This window comes from Carcharhinus amblyrhynchos, chromosome 15 (assembly GCF_965287045.1).
Source record: "Carcharhinus amblyrhynchos chromosome 15, sCarAmb.v2.hapA, whole genome shotgun sequence".
NCBI lineage: Eukaryota > Metazoa > Chordata > Chondrichthyes > Carcharhiniformes > Carcharhinidae > Carcharhinus > Carcharhinus amblyrhynchos.
Window position 1 is genome coordinate 22,157,135 of NC_137338.1, and position 25,499 is coordinate 22,182,633.

At 42.2% G+C, this 25,499-nt stretch overlaps 1 protein-coding gene across 1 annotated transcript in view; it reads left to right on the forward strand.

Moving 5' to 3' along the window:
• Positions 1 to 25,499, forward strand: part of ros1 (c-ros oncogene 1, receptor tyrosine kinase) — a 211,201-nt gene that overhangs the window by 86,810 nt on the left and 98,892 nt on the right. Inside the window, 10 exon segments of the mRNA XM_080204333.1 lie at positions 599 to 662; positions 1,339 to 1,538; positions 1,646 to 1,848; positions 2,026 to 2,321; positions 3,463 to 3,639; positions 5,117 to 5,331; positions 8,350 to 8,488; positions 15,287 to 15,519; positions 22,950 to 23,126; positions 24,202 to 24,391. Of these exon segments, the coding sequence (XP_080060459.1) occupies positions 599 to 662; positions 1,339 to 1,538; positions 1,646 to 1,848; positions 2,026 to 2,321; positions 3,463 to 3,639; positions 5,117 to 5,331; positions 8,350 to 8,488; positions 15,287 to 15,519; positions 22,950 to 23,126; positions 24,202 to 24,391 (1,894 nt within the window).

Below are 25,499 nucleotides of genomic sequence, written 5' to 3' on the forward strand. Positions count from 1 at the left end.
CAAATGTAGCGCCTGCTTTGGAAAGTCACTGGAAACACACTTGCGAAAATCCGTGCTCCCAATGCACTGCTGCCTGCTGCCACCACCCCCCAACTGTGAGTGGATCAGAAAATTCAAACTCAGCCCCCCATTTCAAAATCGCCTGCTGACCCGTGGAATGTTAGTTTGGGCAGTCTTTGTTTAGATCCCAGTGGGCATGGGCATGCGGTATAGGATTGCCCATCATTTGGCACAGAACAGTATGCATGGGAAATAAGGAAAAGAAAAGTGTAGTACATTGCATTGGGATTCCCTGTTGAATTTGGACTTGCAGATGTCTTTGCAATTGTCTTTCCTCTACCCGGAAATGCCTTATGCTTTCACCGGGTGATTGAAATGGGAAGGGTTTTTAACCCTCAGCAAATTCATTGTCACTGAGGTAAAATACTCCTGAATTATTATACTTTTTTTCCATGAAAAAGGTTACTTTGAGGAAAAAAAAAGTAGCCTTGAAGTAACAGAATGATTGTTTTTTTTTAAATGGCTGCTTTGTGTTTCCACCCTTTGTTTTTGAATAGCTCTTTAAAAGTTTGCCTTTTGTATCATGCTATTTTCCCAGGTGGAAGGTTTTACAAATGCTGGATCAGGTAACAGGACGCATGTTAGAATGGGAAATGCAACAGGTCAGTGAACGCATGGGAATGGAAAACACTGCAATTGGGCTTAATTGTTTGAAGCTCTTTGGTATTAATCCTTGGGGGTCTAAGTCAGGCAATGGAGCTCTTAACTTTAGATTTGAAATAGTGGAAATAGCTGAAAACATAAGAGATAAAGAACTTGATTAATGAATTGAATACTTGGTTAAGTGCATGCAAAGTATTTTTGTTGAGGCTCCAAATGTTTTCTCATTCATTACTGGCAGAATTTGCTTTCAAGATTTACATCAAAGTAGTTTGGTTGGCAAAGTATTGCTGCATATATTGAGAGATAAAAAAACGAGTCACGATTTATTCATGCAGAATCTTCAGACCGAGTTGATTCTCTGGGGCGAATTTTCCCACTCTGCCTGCCACAGGAATCACAGCGGGTGAGGGGAAAGGTCCGTTGACTTCGGGTGGGATTTTCCGGTTTTGGGGCGAGCACGGTCGGAAAGTCCTGCCTTCTGTCTTTTATGTATCAAAGGACAGAAATTTGGGATGTTGAGATTGCTGTCACATTTTGACAAGGGGAGGAATTGGGGGGGAAAACAAGTTTGCCAGTTCGCTGATGAATTTCCAACAACTGTTAACAGCTTTTGAGATATTATCAGATTTTATAAATGGTCTGAAAAGAAACCATGACACACAATCCTGCAAACAGTTACAGGTGCAGTGCCATATCTATTGATCGTAAAGGACAGAATGGTCACCCTCTTAGACGTGGACACCCAGAAAACCGTAGAGAAAATGCGAGTCTCTGCCGTTACTCATGTGGGTTACATACTACAAACACAACAGATATATTATCTGACAGAAAACTTGATTATGAGTACAGCTTTGGACGGTAAACACAAAACCCGGGTACGATTTTGCTGTTTGTTACGCTCCTCATGGAATTTGGCTAACGTGCATTTCAAGCTGCGAAACAAACTTAATTTAAAAACCTATTTCTTGAATTCCGTTGACAGCTTATTGAGAGTATTTTGTGCAGTGCTCCAAAAGGGATGACTGTTGACTGGATTGGGCAAAAACTTTACGTGCTGTTGGATAAACAGGAAGATGCAAACAGTTCAATTTATGTACTGGACCTTGAATTGCAAGGAACGAAGCTCGAAAAATTACTGACCAGCAGCCAAAATATTTACTCAATAGGAATCTATCCAAAGAAAAGGTATTTATAAAGATATAAAGAGTATACCTTTGTAGATTAATTGGAATACACTCCTTCTGACAGAATGATTACATAGCAATTTCATTGCAGTGTTAATGGAAGTTACATGTGAGAATAATAAATGAACTTAAAACTTAAAAGTAAAATGGTTTCTCCTACTCTTTTTCCCCTTACCAGCCTCCTGTTTTGGACTCAGTCGATGTCGGGAGATATAGGTTTAGTGTCCTATAGTTTAACAGAAAGATTGCCCAGAACTCTCATTTTCCCACATTTGGAAATCAATCGCTCTGTTCCCGAAGCTACGTATTGCAACTGCACGACAACCAAGTTTAAGTTAGATGGAAATTTAGCAGTTGACACCACAGATTCTGAGCCTGAGAGACTGTTTTTCAGCACCCATGACCATGAGATCTGGGCCTCGGATATAAAAGGTTGTCTATGCTGGAAGAAAGTTAATTCCACAGGACCTGCAGGTATGCATCATGACACAATTAATCTTGTGCCTCAAAAATAATCCCGACTACAAAACAGAAAGGGTCTTCACTCATTGCTGAAGTGAGGGGATAAAATGTTGGAAATTTGAAGAATGGGCAAACCTGGGGCAGAAATTCGAGTTTTGGGCGAGACATTGGGCGGCACATCGTAAATACGTACCTGAGTGTGGGGTGCTAAAGTTCCCATCAAATTGCAACCTCAGGTGGTTGGCTCTGGAATCTGAGTGGGCTGAGATGCCAATTGGGTGCCCTAACCCAGCATGCTGGTGCCGCACTTCCAAATCGGAGCTGAGCTCAGATACAAAATTGGCCCAAAGATAAGTCCAGGTAAAGGATAAGTGAGGTGAATGACAAAGGACATTTTTTGGCCAACAGCAGCTCTCCTCCTGGCTCTATATCAGGCAAAAAGGAAATTTATCTCTTTAGCTTCCAATAGCCCCTATCAAGACTATTGGTTGATCATCCTGGCTCCAGGAAACACTGGGCGAAGCATATTCAGAACTTTCCTCATTTTTTGTCCAATTTAGGAACAGATCCTGAAATTGGCATTATTGTCCCCAGTTAGCTCATTCAAGAAATCTGATGTTTGTTTTGGGCAAGTGATCCGGCCTACTAAATGGGCCAATCCAAAATGGATTAAACTTCAGATGCAGATCACAGCTTGATTTTGGAGAGTTTTTCCAAACATTTTCTTGCTGATAATTAGATGAAGGGAAATTGAATTTTCACCCTCTTCGTAGTTTTGACCACAAAGAAATACATTTGCTCATTTCTTTCAGCCTGCTGGAAGCTTAGTAATAAGTTCAATTTATTGCAGGAAATTATGGTAAATGATGGATTAGTGATAATTGAAAACATGGTAAACTTTTGGTTCTCTGGGTAGAATTACAGCTGGGAATGTTATAGCCTGGAATGCAGTGCCTGAAAAGATGCAGACAAATTCATCCCTAACATTGGGAAGGGCAGTGGATATACATATTTTAAAAAAAGTTTGGAAAGCAATGGGGAAAGAACAGGGGCAAAAGCTAATTGGATAACACTTTTGAAGAGTTAGCTTAGAAATGATTGGCCATGGTTGCCCTCTGTGCTCTGTGAGTGATTGTATAAACATTCTTCACAGGTTTTGGTGCAACTTCACTGACAGTGAATTCACATGCAATTTATTGGATAACACAAGATGGAGCTCAGTCTGTAGTTTACATGGGTGATAAATCCACTGGGAATGTTATATCTGAATATCAAGATTCATCTCTAGTTGCAGTGATGGCATTCAGTGAACTGTCACAGCCATATCCAGGTAAAGGAACAGCAATATGGTATGGCTTACCTGTAAGTTATGTCCTGATTTTTCAGTATATGTTGACTGTAATTGTAAAACTTGCTCATGGGGGCGATCTTACTGGCTCGTCCCATCAGTCGGCTGGCATGGTGGTGAGCTGGTAAGATCACAAAAGAGGTGAAAAACTGGCTTTGCACCCGGTTTCTTGTCTCTTGTGGGACCAGATGTAATGGCCTCACCAGTGGGGTCGGAGTCATTGAGGCCCTTCCGGTGGTCAGGGGAAGGGAAAGGCAGTGCCCCCTGGTCAGTGACAGTCTGGTACTTTGGCACTGCCAGCCTGGCACCCTGGCACCGATCACTGGGTGGGGAGGACTGGAACCTGAAAGGGGGACAGGGGCTAAGAGGAGACAGGTAGTGGGGACTGCACACTCTGCAATCAGGGACTGGCAATCAGCAGCAAGATGTTGGACTGGCTGAGAGGGTATCAGGACAGTGATCGGCTGGGGAAGCGATTGGCCAAGGAGGCTAGCGATGGTTTGGGGAGGCCAGTGATTGGTCACAGAGACCAGCGATTGTGGGGGGAGTTGATGTTCGGTGGGCTGGGGAACCTGTGCCCAGGGGAGTGGGGGCAGTGACAGGTCTGAGTTTATGTACACTTATGCACAGAACATTGGGAGATCGGTGCATATGCAATAACACCGTCTAGCTGTCGGAAGTGGGCTTTCTGGCAAGAATGGACTTTGTCCAATCTCCTTACTGGCGTGAATCACACTTTGTCACTTTTTTTTGCACTAAGTGGCATAAAATTGTGTCTGAGAGCTCACGGAGAAAATGGGTGCGATTCTTTCCAGTTTTTACACTCATTTGGCATTTAGAATTTATTAGAAAGATTGTCCCCAACGTGTTTATCCAGCAGGGGATTATAAGGAGTTTCCGAATTTCTTATTGTGTCTTTGATGGGCTGAAAGTATTGCTTCTTTTAGTCCTGTTTTGATATAATTGGTCTATCAAATAATTTCTACCAGAAGGCACTTTAAACGACCCTGAATAAAGAAGTACCCCTATATTTAATAATTTATTTTGTGGAATTGCTTCCCTTTCTATGAGCAGCTACTTGTATTTGGAATGTATTTTGATTATTTGGAGACTGGGTATTACAGTCAATGTGTTGTCACATTTACAACATTGCCGTTTTGGCTTTAGACATTTCTCGATGCCAGCGAGGGGTCCTAAAGGAATTAATTTTGCTGATCCATGCAACTATACTGAGTCTTAGTTTAAGGAATTACAGATAAATCATAAAATGTTGGCAATGGCGCTCTCCTCTGAGAAGTAAACTAAAACCACATTGCAAGCAGTATTTCCTGTCTCTAAAGCAAAGCCGTTTATATTATAGCTCTGTCTCTGAAGAGAGGGTTACTTCTGAGAGCAGTGCTGCAATAAATGGGATAGCTGTTGTAAAAGTGACACTCTGAACATCTATTTTTCTTCTTAGATCCACAGTGTCTAATTCCAAAGTCCTACACGAGTGCACCAGAAGTAGTGAATAAATCAGATACCAGCCTGGTTATTTACATTCCACCTGTGGAGTTCCCATCTGCCTGCTCCGAAATTAGCCGACCCACTCCCACTTACATTCTGCATTATGCAGAGTTCCAGGATAATCGTGACCATGTCAGCTGCACCCATGGGATTCAGTGTGATAAAACGGTAGGGTATTTGGGAAAACCAATCCCACATTTATGATTTTTAAAAATGTGTTTTACACTTTTGCTTACATGCAACCCCATCCATATTAAAGTCAAATGAATCCCACTCCTAAAAGAGCATTGGTGAAGTTCAGAACATAATGGAAGTTCATGTGCTGTCAATCAAATCACTGATAAACTTCTAAACTTTTCCAGAAACGGTAAACCTTTTAATTTGATTATTTTCTCCGAGGAGCCTTCCCTTCATGATCCCATTTAAAATTTTTAATGTTTATTTGTTAGCCACAAGTATGGCTTACGTTAACACTGCAATGAAGTTACAGTGAAATTTCCCTATTCACCACAGTCCAGCGCCCGTTTGGTTCAATGTGTCTTTCAGAATGTGGGAGGAAACCAGAGCATCTGAGGAAACCCATGCAGACATGGGGAGAGTGTGCAAACCCCACACAGACAGTGACCCAAGCTGGGACTTGAATCCAGGTCCCTGGTACTGTGAAGCAGCAGTGCTAACCTCTGTGCTACTGTGCTTATAATTATTTCTAAACAGCAGTATATTTTGTTTTTTTTTAAACACATTGCTATAAGAAGTGGTCTTGCTGACATCAAGGGCACTAGCTTGGAACATTGCTGACTCCTGACTATGGAAAGCCACTAAATTAAAATCAGTTGACATCATCATAAGTCCAGTATACTTTAGCTGTATGTTAATTCTGTTCAGTCATTTATTTGGATGTAGCAGCTTGGCTGAACTGTACTTATGAGCACACACTAAATAAAATGGTGAAAGAGAAACCAAGACAAGTCAAACCATATAGCAAAAATTGATCATAATTGTTTTTAAGTGAGTTGATTTTCTTCCAATGCATTCAGATGATTGCAAATGTTATTTCACCTTGCAATGCTATGCAGATATGTTATACTACCAAACAAAACTAATTTAGGTATATCACAAACCAAAGCTCCTTTTTAAAAAGCCAGATTGGCTGTACTGTTGTTGAAATGACCGTCATACTTTGTCTTTCCTTTCACCGTTATTATCACAGTGAGTGCATCTCCATCTCGCAGCCTTTTGTGAATTTTTTTTTACATATCTTTGTAGTCCTGCTCATAGTTTTTCCAATTATTTTAAGGGGGTTACTTGTCAGTTCCCTCTCCAACCGTCTCAGGTGTCCTGTGACCCTCACAAAGTAGCAATTATTTCAGTGAACCTTGACGGTGATTATGTCCAATTTATTGCTCCATGGTGACCCTGTAGTTAAGGCTTCCTTACTCATTATTTATTTTTACTGGCACACATCTCAGGGTCACTGGTCAGCTTTCAAGAGCAGGAACTTTTTTTTGTATTTTCTCTAAACCGGAAGAGCTGAATGCAGTGTAACATGCCAGCGACCACACAGGTTTGTGGTTGAACCTGTGTATGTATGGCCTCGACGGCTTATTTGAACAACTAATGAGCGAAGAATTGTTGTACCACCGAAATTTTCAGAAGCGGTGTGATCACTGGACTAGCGTTGGTCAAGTTCTAATATCTGTGAAAAGTTTTAAAAAAAATTGCCAGAATTCTCTGCTGCCAGTGAGAATGGAGAATTTGGCGCTCAAATCTTCATTCACAGTAGCGGGACTGGAGAATCCCATTTGTGAGCAAGGTCGGAGGATCCGGGCCACAGTTTTTGATTTTGTGCTGGTATCATAACGCAATTTCTAATTTTTTCAGATGAGACCTAAATAAACTTGCAGAATGGGCAAATAATTGGCCAATATTCAGCACTGATAAACTTGAGATCGTAGATCTTGGTTGGAAGAACAGGGAGCTCACTTATTATTTGGAAGGTATGAATGGAGATGGGGTAGAGAAACAGAGAGATCGTCAAATACAAATACACCAGTCACTAAAACTTGTGTCAAAAGTCAGCAAGGCCATAAAACAGTAAGCCATGCATTAGGCTTTACCTCTAAAGGGATAGAATGGATAACTGCTAAAACTGTATCAAAACTTGGTTGGACCTCACTTGCTTAACTGCGTGCAATTCTGGTTACTAAACTCTGAAAAGGACAGAGAAGCACTTGAGAGAGTACACAGAGGATTTACAAGAATTTTCTCAGGGGGTGTAGATATCAGGAAAGGATTGATGCGCCGTGTTTTCCTCTTTGAAAACGGAAGGCTCAAGAGTGACCAAACAGAGGTATTTAAATTGTGAAAGGCTTTGGGTGGATAGAGAGAAAATGTTTCCTTTTGCAAGGAAGGACATTACTAGCCACCATCAATACAAAATATTGATTTGTACCAAGAAATCCAAACAGGAATTCAGAAAAATCTTACCAAATGAGTGGAGAGAATCATAGAATCTATAGTGCAGAAGGAGGCCATTTGTCCCATTGAGCCACCCACCCAGACTCTCTTCCCGTAATCCCACATATTTATCCTGCTAATCCCCCTGACATGAAGGAGCAGTTTATCATGGCCAATCAACCTGAATGTGGAACTCACTGCCACAATGTGTAGTTGAAGCAAGATGTGTAGCTAACTTTAAGAGGAAGCTTGATAAACGTATGAGGAGGGTGTCAAATGCAGTGATGAATTGATGCAAAAAGGTAGCAGGAGCCTTGAGAGGAGTATAAACAGTGGCATGGTTTGGTTGTGCATTATGACCTGTTTCAGTGTCATTTATCCTATTTAATTCTACGCAAAAGCAAAGGACCAGCAGCAGGTTGTTCAGTTACTATACTCAATGGGGTAGAAAGAATAATGAAGCAGAAGAAATATCATGCAAGACACACTTGAAGCTCAATTTCTTTTCAGATGCTATTTGAAGTGATGCTCTCAAAATATTGGTCACATTGTTTTCCTAATGTTTCACTTTGATGTCGATGAATTAAAAATACAGAACCAGTGCGAAAGAAATCGCTGGGAAGGTAGAGAAAAAACTGATACTAGGTCAACCAGAAGTCTGATTGTGATCTGGAAACACCACAATAAAAATGATTTTATAGTGTGTTATTTTTCACATTTTTTGAACAGGAAGTGCAGACAAACACAATTGAGCTGAAAGGGCTGAAATCTTACACCAGATACCTCATCCAAGTTTCAGTAAGAAATCATTACAGAGATATGTCAAAGGAACTGGGCCCACCAGCTATAAACTGGACATGGTTTGGAGGTGATTATAATTTGACGTGCTTCAATTGTAATGAAAGAATCTCTATTGAACTATATTATACTTGAACGTACCATATATATCTATCATGTTACACTATCTATTAAGGTTATAAAGATGGCTCCTTACCATCCTCTTTCACTCCACATCTCTACTGGGCCAAATCTTCCGGTCTCCAGATTGTGGGAATTTCCCTAGAAGTTTAAACTTCCAATGAGTAATTCCCCCGATTTCCAGGACCTCCACAAAAGGCTCTGATTCTTGAGTGAAGGTCAGAGATTTGAGACAAATTTGCTGTTTGTACCTGGATATTTACCCAGGAAATGTTGGACAGATAGTGAAGAGATCTGGGTAACTACTGTTATGAACCCAGCTGGACAAGCCTGAAACTTTTTAGGATCTGGTTTGATAGACCATAATCATTTAAAGAATATTATGTGGGGAAGGAAGTAAGTGGCAGGATTCCCAGATTAAATTGAAACACTAAAAAACTTAACTGTGTAAACTAGAATTAAATAAACACAAACAATAATAGCTAAATAGGGCCACAGAGCAAATAAGGTAATGATTCTAAACTGAATAAGCTTCTGCCTGCCAAAAGACTTTGCCCAGCTTAATCTTTTTAATGTGGCTTGCACTTTGATAGGTTTTTAAACATTGTTATGATAACATGACGAGGGGTGGCGTGACTCTCTTATTCTCTCACTCCAGCTCTGACTATAACAGGGTTCTTTTTTGTGAACTTAGAGAGGATGTACTTAAAGTTTAAAGTTTATTTATTAGTCACCAGTAGGCTTACATTAACACTGCAATGAAGTTACTGTGAAAATCCCCTAGTCGCCACACTCCAACACCTGTTCAGGTACACTGAGGGAGAATTTATCACGGCCAATTCACTTAACCTGCATATCTTCGGACTGTGGGAGGAAACCGGAGCACCCGGAGAAAACCCATACGGACTCGGAGAGAATGTGCGAACTCCACACAGACAGTGACCCAAGCTGGGAATCGAACCTAGGTCCCTGGCGCTGAGGCAGCAGTGCTAATTACTGTGCCACAGCGCAATTCCAAGTTAATGGCCATTTTTCAGTTGTCTTCCTGGTGTAGTTGCATGGAGCAAATTTCCACTTTTTTCAGCAAAAGATCTTGGTTTGCAGTAGATTTCTTATCTCAGGATAGTTACTTTGCAAACTGGGCAACAATTCCAAGAGAGAGAGGCCGAAAGGGCACACGGCTTCAACTGCCTGTATTTCCGTACAATATTGTTTGATTTGATTTATTATTGTCACATGTATTAACATAAAGTGAAAAGTATTGTTTCTCGCATGCTATACAGACAAAGCATATCGTTCATAGAGAAGGAGATGAGAGAGTGCAGAATGTAGTGTTACAGTTACAGCTAGAGGAAGATCAACTTAATGCAAAATAAGTCCATTCAAAAGTTTGACAGCAGCAGGGAAGAAGCTGTTCTTAAGTCAGCTGGTACGTGACCTCAGACTTTTTTGTATCTTTTTCCCAATGGAAGAAAGTAGGAGAGAATGTTTGGGACATTTACAGGCAAACAAGCCATGAAGAGTTAACACTGGCTTGACACACAACTTCTTGCTTGGAACTGGCACAGTTGGAAGTAGTTCTCTTGCAGAGAGTTCCTGATCATTCACTTGATTATTCTTTTCTAATTTGTATCTTTCTCTGAGACACCTAAACAATTGCACCTGAAACTCATTGGCTATGTTATCACACTGCCTGCACGGGAATTGGAGCAGGCGAGGGGTGGACAATGGGAAAATCCGTTGACCTCGAGCGGGATTTTACGGTTTTGGGCTGAGCAAGGCTGTAAAACCCCGCCCATTGTTTCTTTGATTGCAGAGCAAACAAGTGAGTTCGCTAAACTCAGACTTCAAGTAGCGCCTCTGCTAAGTTGGTCACTTTACTGAGTTCTATAACTGACTATTCAGAAAACTATTGTTCCCCCCACCTCCAGTAGCCTTGCAGTCTTTCTTAACTGAGTGCATGCAATTCTCTCTCTGACACATACTAAACTCTTATTTTTCTTCCTATTCTGTGTCTGCGCCACTTGTTCCCTGCTACTGGATAACAGTACAGTTTTTCGATTTTGTGTTTTATTTTCCAGAATCACTAAACTTTAAACCCCTTTTTTTTACCCATTTCTGTAACTTCAGGGGTTGTAAAAACTCACCAGAAGTGTGTGTTATATAAACAAGCTCAAAAGGCCTGACTTTTTAGTCAGGAGTCTATTCAGACTCCCAGGCACCAAGGTTCGCAAACATCCATTTTACCTTTTTAACACAAAAAATATTTACATATTCAACTTAAAACTTATGCAGTGTTCATAACACCATCTTCATGCACTCCACTGCAGCTCGCAAAATGTACAATGAACTTGACCCCTGTGTGAAAAGACAAAAATGGCAGGCAAAGTCACACATGGGTCAGGTGTACATTTCAGTAAGGCAGAAAAGTGCACAAATCAGAATTTTCTGAGCCCACCGGATAAGCACTTTTAATGCCTGAAGCTGCGTCTGGGTGATAGGCCAGGACCTCAATGGTGTAGATTCATGGCAGTAGAGAGATAGTTTATGATATGCTGGACAGACTGTCTCTGCTGTCTGACGCAGTGAGGTTTTAAAATACATACCTAATTCAGAGATTGCAGGACGGGATATCATGAATTTCAGTAGGCAATGAATACTCTAAATTATTGGCTGCCCATCTCACATGAAGTAAATTCCTGATCAAAAAACCAACCTGTATAAAGAGTATAAGACTAAAATTATATCTCATCTCTTATTGTCCCTAGTAATAAAGCCTTTTCTCATATGAACTGATATCATTGATTCAGCAGGTATTGAGCAATGTGTTGCTGTGTTGAATAGTAGTCATCAGTGACCCAATTTGTTATAATAGGGAAGTAATATTGATCAAAATTTGGAAATCTCAGGAGTGCATTTGTTATTTGAATTAAACGTACTTGTAATTACTGATTTATAATGCAATGTCCTATACTTCCATGCATTTCATTTTTATGGCAGCGATCCAACATATCATTTTTCAAATTTGCGCAGGAGATGTGAGCGACACTGCCAAGGCAATATTTATTTCCCATCCTTAGGAACTCTGAGGGCATTAAGTCACATCTACAAAGTGAAGTCAGATGTAGGGCAAACTGGATAAAGGTGTCACATTTCCTTTCCTGCAGGGTGATTAGTGATTTGGGTTCTTTAAACATTCCAGTCGCCTATTTGCTCATTTTATTTTTATTTTTAGCCCATAAATCACCAGATTCATTGAATTAGATTTCATAATTTGAACTTGTGACATCTGGGTTTCATGTCCAGTACTAATGTGGCAGCTCAGTGGTATAGGGGAAGCAATGGCCTGGTGTGTTTTTTTTATTCATTTGTGGGACATGGGCGTCGCTGGCTGGCCAGCATTTACTGCCCATCGCTTGTTGCCTTTGAGAAGGTGGTGGTGAGCTGCCTTTTTGAAATGCTGCAGTTCATGTTCTGTGGGTTGACCCACAGTGCCGTTAGGGGGAGAATTCCAGGATTTTGACCAGTGACTGCTGGTCAAAGAAATGGTGATATATTTCCAAGTAAGGATGGTGAGTGGCTTGGAGAGGAACTTGTAGGCGGTGGTGTCCCCATTTACCTGTTGCCCTTTTCCTTCTAGATGGAAGTGTTTGTGGGTTTGGAAGTTGCTGTCTAAGGATCTTTGGTGAATTGTTGTAGTGCATCTTGTAGATAGCCCACATTGCTATTATTGAACATCGGGGGTGGAGGGATTGAATGTTTGTAGATGTGGTGCCAATCAAGTGGGCTGGATGATGTCAAGCTTCTTGAGACTTGTTGGAGCTGCACCCATCCAGGCAAGTGAGGAGTGTTCCATCACACTTCTGACTTGTGCCTTTTTAGAAGGTGGATAGGCTTGACTGAGTTATTTGCTGCAGTATTCCTAGCTTCTGTTGTTGTAGCCCCTGTGTTTATGTGGTGAGCCCAATCGAGTTTCTGATCAACAGTGACCCCAAGGCTGTTGACAGTGGGGGATTCAGTGATGGTTACACCATTGAATGTTAAGGGGTGGTGGTTAGAATGTCTTTTATTGGTTATGGTCATTGCCTGGCATTTGTGTGGCACGAATGTTATTTGCCACTTATCAGCCCAAGCCTGGATATTGTCCAGATCTTCTTGCATTTGAACATGGACTGCTTCAGTATCTGAGGAGTCACGGATGGTGCTGAACATTGTGCAATCATCCCCACTTCTGACCTTATGATGGAGGGAAGGTGATTGATGAAGCAGCTGAAGATTGTTGGGCTTAGGACACTTCCTTGAGGGACTCCTGCAGAGATGTCATGGAACTGAGGTGATTGATCCTCCACAACCAAAACCATCTTCCTATGTAGCAGGTATGACTCCAACCAGCGGACAGTTTGCCCCCTGATACTCATTGATTCCAGTTTTGCTTGGGCTATTTGATGCCATACTCGATCGAATGCAGCCTTGATGTCAAGGGCTGTCACTGTTACCTCATCCCTTGAGTTCAACTTTTTTGTCCATATTTGAACCAAGGCTGTAATGAGGTCAGGTGTTGAGTGACCCTGGCGAAACCCAAACCTGGGTTATTACTGAGCAGATGCTGCTTGATAGCACTGTTGATAACCCCTTCCATCACTTTACTGATGATCAAGAGTAGACTGATTGGGCAGTAATTGGCTGGGTTGAATTTGTCCTGCTTTTTGTGTACAGGACATACCTGAGCAATTTTCCACATTGTTGGATAGATGCCAGTGTTGTAACTGTGCTGGAAGAGCATGGCGAGCGGAGTGGCAATAGGCGATCACTAGACTATTAATCCAGAAGCTCAGCTAATGTTCTGGGGACCTGGGTTTGACTCTCATCGTGGCAGATGGTGGAATTTGAATTCAATATTTAAAAAAAAACTGAATTAAGAATCTGCTGAACACCATGAAACCATTGTCGATTGTGAGAAGAACCACCTGGTTCACTAACGTCCTTTAGGGAAGAAAATCTGCCATCCTTATCTGGTCTGGCCTTCACGTGAGTCCAGAGCTACAGCAATATGGTTGAATCTCCACTGCCCGTGGGCAGCTAGGGATAGGCAATAAATGCTGGCTGGCCAGCCAGCGACGCACATGTGCCACAAGTGAATTTAAAAAAGCTAATGCTAACATACCTGTTTTCTTTCAACTAAAAAATGTAACCTCAATGGAGTGCATTTGTCAGATGTGTTTCTTATAAACAAAACATCACTCTAATGCTTTAGTCTCTCAATTAAGTCCTGTATTTTGTGATTTTTCATCCGTTAAGCTATCAATTTTGCCTGTAATGCTGCAAGTAAGTGTATAATTTGCAGAGGCAGGCAGAATAGTGTGGATGCTGGAATGTGAAACAGAAAATGCTGGGGAAACACAACAGGTCTGACAGCATCTGTGGAGAAAGAATAGAGCCAACATTTCAAGTGTGGATGATCCTTTGACCCTGACTCAAAATGTTGATTCTATTCTCTCTCTCTTCACAAATGCTGTCAGACCTGCTGCGTTTCCTCAAGAGTTGGCCTTGAGCATGTCGTTGTAATAGGTTACAAAGCAAAATTGTCAGGTCTGCAGAAGCGGACCACTTGCTTGCTCCTTCGACCAGGGATAATGCAGGTTACAGGGAGACTGACATGAGGCTAGGGGATAATGTGTAATTTTTTAAAGCCACTTAATTATATCTGTCAATAAATGGACTGAGTAGTGAGACATTCACTTTAGGAAAAGTATTTGTTGGAATTTTGAAAATAAAGCTGAAAAATGGTAGAAATATTCAAATGTTGCAGCACCTTTTACAGAAAGAATAAATGAATATGTCAGGCCAATGACCGTTCATTTAGAACTGGCAAAAAGTAGAGATGTAACAGGTTTGAAGTTGATAGGCACAGGTGGGGAGGCAAATAACAAAAGGGAAGGTCTGTGACAAGGTGGAATACAGAGGGTTTGTGAATATAAGTTTATAACTGTACTCTTGGTTTTAAAAAGCCATGAACCCTGTATATCATTTGAACAGGACTCGACATTTGGTATTCATGTAGTAGTCATTTTGATTTACAACTTGCACTTATAAAGTAGTTCTGACCTTTAGGAACATATCTCAGAGCAGTATGCATTAGGGAAGAGAGGACACAGCGAACACAGCAAAGGGCAGAGGGGAAGAGAATGGGAAGGAGAGGAGTGGGGTTTTGGGAAGGTGCTTTTGATGTGAATGAAGTGGGGTGTGCAACAGGACACCACTAGGTTATATTAGACAAAATGTGTTTGATAGAATTTATTTAATTTTCATTTGCTGTTCAGCAGGAGAAAATAGTTGCATGTCCTTGCTTTGCAAGCTGATGATTTTGCCCTGACCAAAATCAGCAGGGAATCCTGGTTTGCCCCACAGTCTGTCTTTCGCCTCTGGAAAATGATTATTTCCACGTCAGCAGTGGCTGATGGGCAATCACAATGAATAAGAATCTTCAAACTTGGATAGCTGAGTGCAGAGGCAAACGTGAAAATTAATGGAGTTTAATTATTTAAATGGCATTAAAGTGTGACCACGTAAAATTGATTTAAAATCTATGGCATTTGCAACTCAGGATCTTGTTTTTTCTTTTCATGCGAAATGTCAGTTTTAGAAGTAGCACGCAGCAGATTATCTTTTAAAACATAGTGGATGTGCGCATGCAATACATTATCTAGCATATACTGATACCCAGAATTGTATTTTGTGTATTTACAAGTTCCATCAGCACCACGACAAGTCGAAGTACTTGTGTTGTCAGACCGCAGAGCAAAGGTTTCATGGGCTGCGCCTCTAGAACCCAAAGGACCTCTGGAACAGCTTCGATACCAAGTTCGTTATAATGGAAATAACTATTGGCCTGCTGTGCCTGCAAGATTAGATGAGCAAGCAGATGGACAAAGACAAATTGAACTAGCAAACCTTAAAAGTGGAACTGAGTATCAGTTCCAGGTAAGCTAAGAATAAGTATGTAAATACCTGCTCTCCTCGTACTAATTTGCTGTCTCCCATCTTATAGAGCCTTGAGACGTTGGCTAAATTGTTTTATACTGGGCCATTGTTTCTCGACAGTGAAAATGCTGGAAAAGTCCAAAACCATCAATAGAAACGTAGAAACATAGAAGACAGGATCAGGAGGCGGCCATTTGGCCCTTCGAGTCTGCTCCGCCATTCACTATGATCATGGCTGATCATCCAACTCAATAGCCTAATCCTGCTTTTCCCTTTGCTGCACTCCCTCGAGAGCAAGAACATCCTTCCTCAGAAAAGGAGACCAAAACTGCACAGAGTATTTTAGGTGTGGCCTCACCCTCCCACCCACAATAATCTCTGATCCCATTCGCCCCAAGTACTATATCCAGCTGCTTCTTGAATACATTCAATGTTTTGGTATCAACTACTTCCTGTGGTAATGAATTCCATAGGCTCACCACTTTTTGGGTGAAGAAATGTCTCCTTACCTCCAATCTAAATGGTCCACCATGAATCCTCAGACTGTGACCCCCTAGTTCTGGGCTGCCGCACCATCAGGAATCTCCTCCCTGGATCTACCCTGTCTAGTCCTATTAGAATTTTATAAGCCTCTATGAGATCCCCCTTCATTCATCTGAATTCCAGCGTAAGCAATCCCAACCTAGTCAATCTCTCCTCATACATTAGTCCTGCCATCCTTGGAATCAGCTGGTAAATCTTTGCTTCATTTCCTCGAGGGCAAGAACATCCTCCTTCAGGAAAGGAGACCAAAACTACACACAGTATTCTAAATGTGGCCTCACCAAGACCCTGTATAATTGTATCAACACACCTCTGCTCCTGTACTCGAAACCTCTCACATTGAAATCCAACATACCATTTGCCTTCTTTACCGCCTGCTGCACTTGCATACTTATCTTCAGTGACTGGTGCACAAGGACACCCAGGTGCCACTGCACACTCCCCTCTCCCAATTTACAGCCATTCAGGTAGTAATCTGCCCTCTTGTTTTTGTTTCCAAAGTGAATAACCTCACATTTATCCAAATTATACCGCATCTGCCATTTGTTTGCCCACTTACCCAGCTTATCCCGATCATTCTGAAGGATCTCTGCATCCTCAGCACAGTTCACCCTCCCACCCAGCAATATATGAGAGGTGAATAAATCTAATTTACAAAATGAAGGAAGGCATAGCTTCACGACTTTAATGAACAAAATTTTCCGCACCTGCCTCTAACATTAGAGATCTGGAAGCTGTATGGATATTCCTCTGCCTTACCTGAACAATTCAACGGGTTTATAGGAATAGGCCATTTTGTGCCTCAGGCCTGTTCTACCCCATGTGAAAATTGCTGTTTTTTGACCAAGAGCCTTTGCCACTTTTCCTTTAATACATTTTTGCTAATGGAGATCTGGCTATCACAGTTATAAAATTAATAATTGGATCTTGCATCAATTGCTGTTTGTGGGAAAAAGTTGCAAATCTCTTCCCCCCCCCCACTCACATGAAAAGGTTTTTTCACTCCTGACAACTCTGGCTCTAATTTTTTGAATAGGCCCTGTGTCCAAATAGTGAAAATAGTTTCCCTCTACCTACTATTAATGATCCCTGAATATCATGAAAAATTCATTAATCCCTTAATTTTACCAATTCCAGCAAATGTAACTCTAGTTTGCTTAATCTCTGTTTATAGCTTAATCCCTGGCATCATTCTAGTAATCTACCCTCTTTGCCTTCAATTTCATGATCTTTAACTTTCGTGTAAAGCCTCTTGTGTTGGATTATATCAAAATGCTTTCTGGAAATCAATAATATCAGTAACATCTACATCTATTCCTCTGTCCACATCTTTACTCACCTCTTCAGTCAGAACTGACAGACATAACTTACTTTTGAGAAATCTATATTGGATCAATTGAAAATGTTCATGACCACCCGATCCTTAATTATTGACTCCAATTTCCCAACAACAGCTGTAGGGTTCCCTGGTCTATAATACAAAGGTTTCCCTCTGTTACCTTTCTTAAATAGCAGAGCAACATGAGCAATTTCCCAATCTAAAGAAATGGGTCCCGAATCAAGAGAGCTTTAAGAACATAAGAACATAAGAAATAGGAGCAGGAGTAGGCCATCTAGCCCTTCGAGCCTGCCCCGCCATTCAATAAGATCATGGCTGATCTGTCGTGGCTCAGTTCCACTTTCCCGCCCTCTCCCCATAACCCTTAATCCCTTCTCCTATCAAAAACCCATCAACCCGCTTCTTAAAAATATTTAGCGAGGCAGCCTCCACCACTTCAACGGGCAGAGAATTCCAGAGATTCACCACCCTTTGAGTGAAGAAGTTCCTCCTCAACTCCGTTCTAAACCGCCTCCCCTTTATCTTGAGGCTGTGCCCCCTAGTCCTACTGTCTTTTTTGAGCGGGAAGAGTCTCTCCACCTCTATCCTATCCATCCCATTCATCATCTTATACGTCTCAATGAGATCTCCCCTCATTCTTCTAAACTCTAACGAGTACAAGCCTAGTTTATTCAGCCTCTCCTCATAGCTCAATCCCCTCAACTCCGGTATCAGCCTAGTAAACCTCCTCTGCACTCCCTCCAGGGCCAAAATATCCTTGCGCAGGTGCGGCGCCCAAAACTGCACACAGTACTCCAGCTGCGGCCTCACCAATGCCCTATACAGCTGCAGCAAGACCTCCCTACTTTTATATTCAATCCCCCTCGCTATGAAGGCCAGCATCCCATTCGCCTTCCTGACCACCTGCTGCACCTGCAAGCTGGGTTTTTGCGATTCATGCACAAGGACCCCGAGGTCCCTCTGCACCGTCGCCTGCTGCAGTTTTTCGCCACGTAAGTAATAGTCCTTCCTACCATTCTTCCTACCAAAGTGGACCACCTCACACTTGCCAACATTAAATTCCATTTGCCATTTCCTGGCCCATTCGCCCAGCCTATCTAGATCCTTCTGCAGACTCTCCACACCCTCCGCACAATTTGCCGTTCCCCCAATCTTGGTGTCATCAGCAAATTTCGACACCCTGCACTTGGTTCCCTCCTCCAGATCATCTATATAAATGGTAAATAGCTGAGGCCCCAGCACCGACCCCTGGGGCACCCCACTAGTCACCATCCGCCAATCCGAATAGCACCCATTGACCCCCACTCTCTGCCTCCTATTTGACAACCAATCCTCTATCCACGCTAACACCCTACCCCCAACTCCATGTCCCCTGACCTTCTGCAATAACCTCTTGTGAGGTACCTTGTCAAACGCCTTCTGAAAATCCAGAAAGACCACATCCACCGGCTCTCCTCTATCCACTGCCCTAGACACATCCTCATAGAACTCCAGTAAATTTGTCAGACACGACTTCCCTTTAATGAAACCGTGTTGCGTCCGCCCTATCAAGCAATTCCCTTCAAGATGCCTCGCAATTTCCTGCTTAATGATGGATTCTAACATTTTACCTACCACAGACGTTAAACTAACCGGCCTATAATTCCCCGCCTTTTGCCTGGCACCCTTCTTAAACAACGGCGTAACATTAGCCGTTTTCCAATCTTCCGGCACTTCCCCGGAATCCAGCGACGTCTGGAAAATAACCACCAAGGCATCCACTATCACCTCCGCCATTTCTTTCAGAACCCTCGGATGCATTCCATCCGGTCCTGGGGACTTGTCCACAATCAGCCCCTCCAGTCTGTCGAGCACCACCTCTCTAGTAACAGTAATGTCATTAAGACCCTCCATTCCTACCACCTTTCCATCGCTAACACCAGAAGATGATAGATTTGGCCTTAAGCTTATGCATGCCGCAAACTTTTACCCTTTTGATGTTATCTAACTCAGTTATGAAGAGGAGCACTATAAATTGGAAGAACTCCAACTTCCAGCAAAGCAAATAGCTGATCCATTGATTGGGAGAAAAAGAGGCGTCAAATTCACTAGCACTATGTCTCACTTCAAAGTAAAAAGTCTGACAACACCAGGTTTTAGTCCAACCTATTTATTTGATAATATACTCACAAGCTTTCGGGGTTAGTCCCTTCGTCAGGTGAATGGAGAGCTCTGGCCTCAGACAGAGCATATAAAGCACAGACAATTTAGAGATTACTGATTAGAATGCAAATCCTTACACCTAACCTGCTGTTCAAGACCTGAAGTGGCTGATAATGTGAGTGGAAGGAGCACTGATCACAGTTTAAAGAGATGTGTATTGTCTCCAGACAGTACAGTAAGTGAGGTTTTGCAAACCCAGGCAAGTCACGGGGGTTACAGATAGTGCGACATGAACCCAAGATCCCTGTTGAGACCGTCCTCATGTGTGCGGAACTTGGCTATCAGTCTCTGTTCAGCGACTCTGCGCTGTCGTGTGTCGTGAAGGCCGCCTTGGAGAATGCTTACCCGAAGGTCAGAGGCTGAATGCCCGTGACCACTGAAGTGTTCGCCAACAGGAAGGGAACAGTCTTGCCTGGTGACTGTCGAGCGATGTTCATTCATCCGTTGTCGTAGCGTCTGCATGGTCTCCCCAATGTACCATGCTTCGGGACATCCTTTCTTGCAACGTATCAGGTAGACAATGTTGGCCGAGTTGCAAGAGTATTTACCATGTACCTGGTGGATGGTATTCTCACGTGTGATGATGGTATCCATGTCGATGATCCGGCATGTCTTGCAGAGGTTGCTGTGGCAGGGTTGTGTGGTATTGTGGTCACTGTTCTCCTGAAGGCTGGGTAGTTTGCTGCGAACAATGGTCTGTTTGAGGTTGTATGGTTGTCAGACAACCACACAACCTCAAACAGACCATTGTTCGCAGCAAACTACCCAGCCTTCAGGAGAACAGTGACCACAATACCACACAACCCTGCCACAGCAACCTCTGCAAGACATGCCGGATCATCGACATGGATACCATCATCACACGTGAGAATACCATCCACCAGGTACATGGTAAATACTCTTGCAACTCGGCCAACATTGTCTACCTGATACGTTGCAAGAAAGGATGTCCCGAAGCATGGTACATTGGGGAGACCATGCAGACGCTACGACAACGGATGAATGAACATCGCTCGACAGTCACCAGGCAAGACTGTTCCCTTCCTGTTGGCGAACACTTCAGTGGTCACGGGCATTCAGCCTCTGACCTTCGGGTAAGCATTCTCCAAGGCGGCCTTCACGACACACGACAGCGCAGAGTCGCTGAACAGAGACTGATAGCCAAGTTCCGCACACATGAGGACGGTCTCAACAGGGATCTTGGGTTCATGTCGCACTATCTGTAACCCCCGTGACTTGCCTGGGTTTGCAAAACCTCACTTACTGTACTGTCTGGAGACAATACACATCTCTTTAAACTGTGATCAGTGCTCCTTCCACTCACATTATCAGCCACTTCAGGTCTTGAACAGCAGGTTAGGTGTAAGGATTTGCATTCTAATCAGTAATCTCTAAACTGTCTGTGCTTTATATGCTCTGTCTGAGGCCAGAGCTCTCCATTCACCTGACGAAGGGACTAACCCCGAAAGCTTGTGAGTATATTATCAAATAAATAGGTTGGACTAAAACCTGGTGTTGTCAGACTTTCTACTGTGTTTATGCCAGTCCAACGCCGGCATACCCACATCATCACTTCAAAGACCCATCCCTCCCCCATCTACCCCCTCCCTTGCTCCTAATATGGCTCATAATAGAATCTACCAATTGGAGAATAAAAGAAGCAATAAGTGTTAAGTTAATTTTTAGTTAGATTATTAGTTAGGTGCATTGGCCCAAACAGGTGCCAGACTGTGGCAACTAAAGGAATTTCACAGTAATTTCATTGCAGTGTCAATGTAAGTCTTACCTGTGACTAATAAATAAACTTTAGTGTCACAAGTAGGCTTACATTAACATTGCAATGCAGTTACTGTGAAAATCCACTAGTCACTACGCTCTGGCCCTGTTCGGGTACACTGAACCCGAGAATCTAGAGAGAATTTAGCATGGCCAATGCACCTAACTGACACATCTTTCAGACTGTGGGAGGAAACCGGAGCACCCGGAGGAAACCTAGACAGGTACTGGAGCATGTGCAGATTCCACAACTCAGGCTTGCTTCTGGTTACGTTTCTGGACTGACAGTGAATGCCTGGGCTGCGCAAAAACAATAGGATTTGTTTGACAAACAAACAACAAATATGACACTATTGTGCAATGATATACTATCCACAAATGAATTTAGAGCCTGACATCATAAGAGCATTGCTGGTCTTTGTCAGCTTCTTTACAAGTGTGATAATTCCCCCTTAGTCAACAAGATTTATTCAGATATTGTCTACATGTAAAACTTTTACCAAGAGTCAACAGTACTTCTGAGCACTGGAAATTCCTATCCACATAATAAATACAGAGGCCTTTCCTGACACTGGGAGCATTGGTGGGGTTAGTGTTGAAATTCCAGAGTAGGCAGATCCCATCACATACGCTATGTTTCAAGGATTACATGATTTTGACCAATGTCTTCCTTGTTGCATCTTTGCTCTGTGCATGTGTGGTGTAATGTTCTCAAACTCCTACCTCGGCAGAGTGCACATTTGTGAAATGGTGAGGTTGCTCGTCATCCCCCAAAAGCCAACACTTCTGGCAAAATGTCTTGTAGGAAGAGTTTCAATGTGGTATCTTTGAAGTGTTATGCTTATTCCACTTGCTGTCAGGTATCCAATCCATTCGCCACCAGTTTTGTTTTTAAAGTTTATTTATTTGTGTCACAAATAGGCTTACATTGACACTGCAATGAAGTTACTGTGAAAATCCCCTAGTCGTCACACTCGGGTGCCTGTTCAGGTACACTAAGGGAGAATTTAATGTGGTAAATGCATCTAACCAGCATATTTTTTTGGACTGAGGGAGGAAACTGGAGCACCTGGAGGAAACCCCTGTAGACATGGAGAGAACGTGCAGACCCTGCACATCAGTGACCCAAGCTGGGAATCGAACCCGGGTCCTTGGTGCTGTGAGGCAGCAGTGGCTAACCACGATCCATCCATGCCACCCAGCAATCTCTGCAGGGAGTGAAATGTTAATATGTAAATACCTGACGGAAGGTCTCTACCACTGCAACTGGCTACCTTGCCAACTTGTGTGTTTAAGATCAGGAAGTTATTAGAGTTTAATATCTGGATGCAGTTAGTGAACAATAATTTGCCTGGGGGAAATCTTATAATCTCCTAAACCTTGAGAATAAGATGAATGTCCATTTTCCAGTCATGTGGTGGATGGATAAATGAACTATCCACAAACAGGTATTACTAGTTTTGAAGTCTACCTCCTGTTAATTTGCATGTTGTAGAAGTTACTCTTTTAGTGCCATGTTGTCTCAGAGAGTTAATAAATAATTGTGTTAATTGAGTATTGTTTTTGGCAGGTGCTGAGTTTTCCTCCAGTTGGTGGAAGTTTCAGCCAAAGTGAAACAGTCTTGGGGAAAACATTCCTGATTCCTCAGTCACCGCATGTTCTTTCAGTTGGAAATACGACAGCGACAATCCTCTGGCAATTTATAGCCAGTCGCACAGTGGAGAAGTACTGGTTTGAGATTTCTCAGGTACCTGGCCCTGTGGACGTTTTAGCCGGTAGGAGTGCATTTGTGGGACCTGGAGAAACATTAATGCACCTCCTGGTCCCACAAAAAAATCTCTATGTTTAAATAATTGGGGCATCTGTCTATAAGGATCACTGGTTTGAATCCTGTAATAATTGTTGCAAATACATCCAAAAATAAATTGTGGAAAGTTATGGGAGATTAACAGCCACATACAATATTTTGTTAAAGCATTTTGTTGCCTTCAGGTGTATCCTCCTCCTCCTCCTCCTCCATGGACCAATTCCTTAGAGAGCACTGGTGACCACTGGATTGGCCCATAGCTATGCTTGGCAGTGGTACACAGTTGTCTTCTGCAATACAGCTGACCAGGAAACTTTCCTGCTCTTTACCACCTGCCATCAGGCATAACGGATAGATTTACTGACTGATTTGTCTTTGTTATGCATGCATCTTCCATGACCATCAAGTCCTGAAGTGGGGCTTGACCTCAGAACTTCTGGCCCAGAGTTAGCGAATGCGACCACCATGTCACAAGACCTCTTTTTATGTACGTTGTTCTCTAATAGTTTTTAATATTTCTCTGGCTACTTTACTGAAAATGGTGGCATTGCGGTTAGCGCTGCTATCTCTGCTCCAGCGACCTGAGTTCAATTGTGGCCTTGGGCGTTTGTCTGGAGTTTGCACATTCTCCCTGTGTCTGTGTGGATTTTTTGTGCCCCGGTTTCCTCCCACAGCCCAAAGACTTGCAGGTTCAGTGGATTGGCCAACGTAAAATTGCCTCTCAGTTTTTATGTGTTTGTGCATGTTTTGGCAGCTCCTGCAGCCAAACTGGTGTTAAATGTTATGCTTTGCACTCCTTTGGATCCTACCAAGAAGGCCAAGGGGTATTCTGAAGCTTGGGCAGCCTAGGAATCCCATATATATTCCACTCCGGTGACCCATTGGTGTGCATTCATTGCCGCTCAAGACAAGAAGGCCAAGTAGGAGGAGGAGGAGGACTGAAACCGTTGCTAGACTCTGCACACTCATCACTGACTGCTGTTTAATTGTCTGTTACGTATCTTTCTTTAACAAGGATACCAGCCGGGAAACTTGGAAACACACACAAATGAACTGCTCCAATAATGGCAATTTCAGTAATAATAGCAACTTCAGTTGTTTTATTCTGGATCTTCATCCATCGAGAATATATGCCTTGAGAACTGTCTTTACTTACAAAACAAACATTTCATGTGCATCTGCCATGCAGGTATTCGAGACGAAAGGTAATAATATGATAGAAATCAGCTGTTCTAAAGAAAACTGTCCTTTGATTTGATGTGCTGTGTGAAATCCCCTGAGGCAGTAGGTTTTTACATTGGACTGTAAGATGTTTTGAAAAATATGCAACCTTTTGTAGCTGGGGTGGGGGGTGGGGGGGGAGGATGGTGGTGGTGCAGTGGCATAATAGTCATGTCATTGAACTTGTAGTCCAAAGTCTAATTCTCTGGGGACACTACAGTAGTCAGTGAAATTTAAATTCAATTAATAAATCCAGACTTCAAATGTTATGCTCAGTAATGATGACCATGAAACCATTGCCGACTGTCATAAAAACCCATCATAAATGTCTTTCAGGGAAGGAATTCTGCTGTCCTTACCTGGTCTAGCTGACAATTGGCAATATTTTTAGTTTTGGTGACATTGTTCTATTTTGTTGGTCCAAGTCTTGTCTTGTTCTTTCACCAAACTATCCAATTAAAAGTGACTTTATTTTAAAAATTATTTTAGCGAAAATGAAAATTTGAACTTTCTGCTGATGAGAATGTTGTGGGTACTTTTTACTTCAACACTTGGGCGATAATTTAGCAAAGTGGATTTCCCACTTGTTATAGAAGCTGCCCAATTTCAATTTGCTTTGAAATTAAGCAGCAAAAGTGAAAATTGGCCCTCAATGAATGTTTATTCATATTTAACTTCCATCAACATCAGAGTGTTTGTTGAATGGGCAGTTCAGGTACGTATTTTGTTATCAGAGTAATGAAGAATATGATCCTGATGTTTCATAGTCTTTAAGAGTCTTATTACAAATTTTCTAATTCCCAGACTGCCATGATTGGATTCAAAGTTAAATTTCTCTGGATTAAAACTCTAGTAATCATTGCATGCCTGGACCTCTTGTTACCGCCTTTAATTTTTGCAAGAATGAAGCTCCCAGTTTTATTTTTCTCTTTGATTATTTATGTAGTCCAGGACCAGCTGCTGAAATACCTTAGGGGATTTTCACAGTAACTTTATTGCAGTGTTAATGTGAGCCTACTTGTGACACTAATAAATAATCTTAACTCTCACAATGCTATCATGAAACTACCTTCTAGGAAGCCCATATGTTCA